Source organism: Pteropus alecto, unplaced genomic scaffold (genome assembly GCF_000325575.1).
Source record: "Pteropus alecto unplaced genomic scaffold, ASM32557v1 scaffold61, whole genome shotgun sequence".
Lineage (NCBI taxonomy): Eukaryota > Metazoa > Chordata > Mammalia > Chiroptera > Pteropodidae > Pteropus > Pteropus alecto.
In genome coordinates this window covers 14,161,665-14,168,281 of record NW_006434835.1, presented here as the reverse complement: position 1 = coordinate 14,168,281, position 6,617 = coordinate 14,161,665, and the positions used below count along the sequence as shown (strand labels likewise).

Below are 6,617 nucleotides of genomic sequence, written 5' to 3'. Positions count from 1 at the left end.
CAAGGTCTGGAGACATTTTGTACTGTCACGACTGGAGGAGGGTGCTGCTGATATCCAGTGTTGTGGAGACAGGGATGCTACTGAACATCCCACAATGCACAGGGCAGTCTTTTACAGCAAAGAATTGTCTAGTGCAAAATGTCAATAGTGCCGAGACTGAGAAACCTTGATGTAGCCTATTTATACAGCTTTTAACCAGTCTAAATTGCCTCGTTGGGCAGCATCTTCCAGGATCCGCTTCCTCATCACCAGGAAAGTCAGGAGGATAAGTTATAAGAACCCCAGGACTGCTTTTACCTTCCTCTTTTTCTCCTATTGCTTTTCCTCTTTTCTCTCAGCAGCACCCTGCTTGCCCACGCTACTCGAGATGCCTGCCCACAGGAAGGGCAGGATGCCAGACCTACCGCGTAAATGGGCTAAAAGCCTGACCTGACTGGGAAATGAACCGAGTTCGGGTCTAGTTCCCTAGAGAGAAGTAAGTTTTCTCTTCTTACAGAGAGAGATGGAACAGCATTTCCTGCCAAACCGAGAGAAAAACTAGTTTCCCGAGGCTCAAAGGAAAAGGAAATTCGATTCGCTGTCACTAGCTTTACATTTTAAAACGGGAAGGAGGAAAAAGAAGAGAGGGGAAGGTTGGTTCTGGTCAGCCCCACCCCTTGCTCTGCCCAGATTCCAGACGACTAGTAAGTCGCGGCCAAGGCAGTCCCAAGGGCCGGCAGGGACCGCAAGACCGCGCAGAGCCTCCTGGAGCAACCGAGTTGCCCGTCCCTGAATAGGTGAGTAACTCACTCGGGCGCCAGTGACCCGGGCCGGCCAGGGCAATCCAACTCAGAGGGAATGGAATTTGCCTTACGCTTTTCAGTGTTTTCCCGCTCTGCTTCATCAAACCCAGTCCGGCCATGTTGACTTCTCCCACTCCCCATCTATGTCCTCGGTGCGTGGTCCGCCTGGAGGCGGCAGGGACCTCGGAGGACGCCGGCAGGGGCCAGGGGCCAGGGGCCAGACCTCGCGGAGTCCCGCAGGGGGAGGTCGCTGGCCGGCAGGGGGCGCTGCAGCGCCAGCTTGGGCGCTGTGTGTCTCGAAGCCGCTCTGGCTCCCTCCTCCCTTGCTGTGCCTTGTGTCCTCAGGAAGCATGTTAGCTGTGTACTTTGACCAGCCGGGAGGACCGGAAAACCTCTACCTGAAGGAAGTGGCCAAACCGAGCCCAGGAGAGGGGGAAGTCCTCCTGAGGGTGGCGGTCAGTGCCCTGAACCGGGCTGACTTACTCCAGGTATCCAGGGGTCAGGCAGCTGCTGCGGCAGGGCGGGACACCAGAGTCTACAACAAACATCCACCAGACAAATGAAGGAATGACCTAGGGCACTGCCTGTAACACTCGTCATGATGTGTGTGCAGTGTGTGCTGGGAGTTCCGAGACATAGAGCCCTTTAGTGTCCTTTATGTACACAAAATACAGGAGTACTGTATTTGCGAAGCCTAATCCACCCTGAGTTAATCCGTAGTCCACTCAGGTAAGAAGATAAGAAGGGATTTACCGTTTGTTAGGGGGGTGTGTGTGTTAGGCCATGCTCTCTCATTTACTCCGCTGGCAACCATATTCACCGTTTGTATTCCACCGATAAAGAAACTGAGAGTCAGACAAGTTAAACAGTACATCCAAGACCACAACCCTAGTAATGGGGGTGGGGCGGTGGGTGGGGAGCCGTGATTCAAACTGAGGTCTCTGTGGCTCCAAAGTCTGCACTCTCTCCACTCTGAGGGTCACTGGGCCGGCGGGGAAGCAGTACTCTTAATTTTCTTGTCTGCTATTTGAAGAGCTAACCTAGACCAGCTGAGTTGGTTGGGATGCTTGAGAAATCACACCAGAATCACCTGGAGCACTTTTTCAAAATAAACATGACCTGGACCAAAGCATGTGTAGTTTGAAAAAGCCCTTAAATGGTTCTCATGCATATTCCTGGTTCAGTCTCTCTGGTCTAAAGGCTTGGATTCGGCTCCCGAGGATTCTGATGGGTGACTACAGAGCCTGGCAATTGATAGATGTAAACTATCATTAAGGAGTCCATAGTTCTGTTATTAGTACTGCCACTAATTTACTTTGCAACTTTGGACAAGGCATTTCCCTGTCCAGGCCTGTTTCTCCCATTTGTAAAACAAGGGATTTAGATGAGGGAAATAGCGCAGGACCTTACTAGTTACAACGTCTACTGATTATATGACCTACCATCTCTATTTACATGAAACAAATTACCTCTTCTCTCTGTTTCCCTGACTTAAAAAACCTGACTTTATCCTAAATTTTTTGTCAGAAAAAAAAGGACTCTTGGAAGAGGGGCAGGGATGGTGACACAGATTTCTGATCACACTCACCATTTAGTGTACTGCTCTCTGCAGAGACAAGGCCGATATGCCCCACCCCCAGGAGCCAGCAGCATTTTGGGACTCGAGGCGTCCGGACACGTGGCAGAGCTGGGGCCTGGCTGCCACGGGCACTGGAAGGTCGGGGACCTAGCCATGGCTCTGTTGTCCGGTGGGGGTCAGGCTCAATATGTTACTGTCCCAGAAGAGCTCCTCCTGCCCATCCCAGCAGGACTGACCCTGCCCCAGGCTGCCGCCATCCCAGAGGCCTGGCTCACCGCCTTCCAGCTGTTACATCTCTTGGGTGAGGTACCCGCTCTCCCACCCCCCACCCCGCCCCATGCTCATTCCATGTGATGTGGCTCAATTCCTTCCTAAGCTACCTCAAAACCCAGTAGTCCTACAAGGCAGCTTTGTCCTGGCCACTGAGCCACACCCAACCCCAGGACCTCACCCAGCTGTACCACCAGTAGTGTAAGGTCCTCATTCCATGTTAGCAATGGCTTGATGTTGACACTGAAAATCATGGTTATCGGAAGGCCTAGAAAGCACTGGCTAGAAGGCTTGTGCGCATCGTCACACTGTAGGCCCACCAGTTGTCCCAGCTTCTCAAAGTCATGTTGAGCTTTCCTCTGGGAGCCCTGGGGCAACACAAGGGGCCATTCAACCAACTCTTTTATTCCTCCCCAACCCCAGTGAGGCCAGCCAAAAAGTCATGTGAGGGAGTCTAAGAAGATTAGGTCTTTGCCTTTAGGAAGCTCAGTGTAATCACTGAGTTCGGAAGGGTGGCCTTGTCTCTAACTACAATAGAAGCTCAATATGGGAAAAGTTGGTGTAGACAAAGGTGGTCAGAGAAGGCTTTCTAGAAGAGGACTTGAAGGGTGGGTCGAGTTGGGATGAACAGAAGGCTGGCCACAAAGGCCTAAGAGGGAGGTCTTTTTCTTAGTGAGAAAGAAAGGTGAGATTTGGCTGCTCAGCTCAGAAGTGAAGGATGACAGTTATCATTTGTGAAAAATGAGGTTGGGACTAGATTGTGGTGGCCTTGAATAGCAGGCTGTATGGACTTGATTCAAAAGCCAATCGAGAGCCACATCGTATGTTGAGGAAAATAACATAATGAAAGCTCCATTTTAGGAAAAGGATCCTAGTGGTTGTGTATGGTGCCTGGATTAGTGAGACCAGCTGAAGGCCAGTTTCAGACTGGAGGGACTAGCTTACGGTGGTGACAGTGGGAATGGTGGTTATTCCTACTTATTCAGATATAGATCGGAGATGTGCATTTTGGCATTATTTCATAGGTAAAACATAGATAACAGATGTGGCTGCTAGTAATTCTGTTTCAAAAATGTGTTCCCCACTTTGACCAGAGGCAATAAGACAAAAAAGAACTGTCAATATGTTCTCTTAAGAGAGCAAGCGATTTGACATTTGGTGGCCCCTGGGCCAGGTGATCATGGTAGAATATGCTAACATGGAGAATGTGTAGTGGTTTCAAAGTGACTGGTTCCTATCCTTTCTGTCACAGGAAACATTCAGGCTGGAGACTCTGTACTAATCCATGCAGGATCCAGTGGGGTGGGCACAGCTGCCATCCAACTCACCCGGATGGCTGGAGCTATTCCTCTGGTCACAGCTGGCTCCCAGTACAAGCTTCAGATGGCAGAAAAACTTGGAGCAGCTGCTGGATTCAATTACAAAGAAGAGGATTTTTCTGAAGCAACACTGAAATTCACCAAAGGTAAACAACAACTTATGCAGCTCAGCAAGAATTTCAGAGATGATTAAATAAAATCCTGGGAGCCCCAAGATTACCAGTGCTCTAGATCTGTCTTACCTCTGCTAAATGTACAACAGCTGACCTGGCCAAATTCTAGTACTCTGGCTTTTGATTTTTGGAGACAGGCAGGCAGTATTAGGACTAAGATGGTTTCCATGTGTATTGTGATATGATTCATACACGTTTTATTTTTCTTTAAATTTTTTTTTATTCATACACATTTTAGAAACTAGATAATCACACAGAGTTGGCCAGGAATTATCCAGGACCTCTTATTCCCAACCAGCCAGTCCACACTGAGTTAACAGGAGACATGGGGCAGAGATCATTTTGGAGCTGGACATAGTAGGATTGGGGTGGTAGCTTCCTAAATGGATGAGCCCCTGTATTCCAAAGCCCAATCTGAATATTATTGGCTCCCTTTCCATTTTTCCACATGAGTAGAAAAGGAGAGATGAAACCAAAACTAGCAAAGCTACAGTTCAAACAATCCAACGCAAACACTTCTTAACTTGGATGTGAACTACCAGCCTGCCTTGTAGCCTGGGGTGGACCTCCCCTGTTCTCACTCCTGTACGGTGTCAGTGGGTTCTCTACTAATGTGAAGGTCAAGGAAGATACCAGATCATAGTGTTGCCTCATTTTCCACATGCTGTGGCTAGAGATCATGAAAGATGAACTATATTACACATGTATGGTAGGGTTCAGCTACCTAGACTCCATTTACAATGTTTCTGTGAGCAATGTTTCTAGTTCCAATCTATAGATTTACCACTTGTACCTGTATTTATTAATACCCATATATCTACAAAATCTTATTTTGCACCAAGCTTTCTGTGTCTGATTAGTATTACAAATTGTGTTTCATGTGGAAGGTGCTGGAGTCAACCTTATTCTAGACTGCATAGGAGGATCCTACTGGGAGAAAAATGTCAACTGCCTGGCTCTTGATGGTCGCTGGGTTCTCTACGGTTTGATGGGAGGAGCTGATGTCAATGGGCCTCTGTTTTCAAAGCTACTTTTCAAACGAGGAAGTCTGATCACCAGTTTGCTGAGATCTAGGGACAAAAAGGTGAGCGATGCATGAAAAGTTAACTATTACCCAGAAAAATGTGATTCATTCCCATAACCCCAAAGAAAGGAAGATTTGTCACATCTTAAGTTAGGGAGCCTGTGTAGAAACCTGCCCTCATGGGTAGTTAACTCAGTTTCACAGAACTAATTAAAATTGGTCTATAGAAGCCCGAAATCTTGGGAAAAGGGTAGCTAACACTATGAGACCCGGGGAGTCTTTCTAACAGAATGACCACATTAGGAAATACTTCTAACAGTTCCAAGACTTTGTTTTGAAACACAGGAGGACTCTTCTCACTATGTTAAGAAAGCCTCTTATTATTCAACCTGAAATCTTCTCCGTGTAGCATTCTAGCAGGTGGCAGCTTTGAGAATGTTTCCCAGTATAGGGTTTCACACCTGCTGGGGGAAAGCAGACCTTAAGCATGCCTTTTGAACTGAGTGAGCCTACGTGATATCTGCCTGTGGCTGGCTCCTGCTTAAAGCCTTTATTTAAGAACAGCCCTTAGGCTGTCAGTAATATTGTACTCCAGCCTTCAGTCTTTATCTGGTACAGAACAGAGGTTACTCATTTGGGGGCATGCACATAATGCTGGTAGTGGAGGGTTTAAGTACTCTTGAGTACTTTTTTCAGATGTGTACCCATTTCAGAGAGAGCACAAGGGCTAAGCAGGATGGGGAGTAGCAAGGTAAGGCCTTGTCTAGACTGATGGTCTCCTTTTCCTTATCTTAGTACAAGGAAATGCTGGTGAAGGCCTTCACGGAACAGATTCTGCCCCACTTCTCCACGGAGGGTCCCCAACGTCTGATGCCGGTTCTGGACAGAGTCTACCCCGTGACTGAAATCCAAGAGGCCCATGAATACATGGAGGCTAACAAGAACGTGGGCAAAATCGTCCTGGAGTTGCCCCAATGAAAGAGAGGGCAGTACAGGACACGGCTACCTCTGGTCTTCCCAGAGCAAACCTGTTGAAAATTCACTACGTAGGCAAGACAGCGGCTGCTACTGCAGGCCTGTCGGTAACCCACTGGCCCTCCCCCGACCTCGTCAACTGATCCATGTAAAGTCGGTCTAAGGAAATAAAGAGCGTGCACTCAAAGGGCGGCCGGCTTAGTACGCGCGGCCCCAGAGCACTGGCTGAGGCCGCGGGGCGGGAATGACGTGTTTGTCGCGACCCGCGTCGCAGCAGGGATTACAGGAGAGCCGGATCAGCAGATGCTCAGCCTTCAGAGGCTACGCCAGGGTTCCGGGGACGGAGGCAGAGCCCTGTAGGGTACGCCTGGCGAGCTACCCCAGGCCCAGGCGCCCCCACGCGCCCCGGCACACGCGGCACGCGGGGAGCAGCAAAGGTACCCACACCAGGGCCCGCCCCCTTCCGGGACCTACCTGAGAGCAGCCCGCCCCCTC

At 49.3% G+C, this 6,617-nt stretch overlaps 2 protein-coding genes across 2 annotated transcripts in view; one reads left to right on the top strand and one right to left on the bottom strand.

The window, feature by feature from the left end:
• FAM228B (family with sequence similarity 228 member B) overlaps positions 1–1,090 on the bottom strand; it is a 29,846-nt gene extending 28,756 nt beyond the window's left edge. The window contains exon 1 of the mRNA XM_015588149.2: positions 854–1,090. The gene's annotated coding sequence lies outside the window, so the exon portion shown is untranslated. The remainder of the gene's footprint in view (positions 1–853) is intronic.
• On the top strand, positions 402–6,309 carry TP53I3 (tumor protein p53 inducible protein 3). Its single transcript, XM_006910273.3, has 6 exons — positions 402–776; positions 1,128–1,270; positions 2,395–2,662; positions 3,884–4,096; positions 5,011–5,207; positions 5,943–6,309. Exons 2-6 carry the CDS (start codon positions 1,133–1,135, stop codon positions 6,123–6,125), a joined length of 999 nt encoding a protein of 332 aa, XP_006910335.1. The 5' UTR covers positions 402–776; positions 1,128–1,132; the 3' UTR covers positions 6,126–6,309.
• The last annotated feature ends 308 nt before the right edge of the window (positions 6,310–6,617 follow it).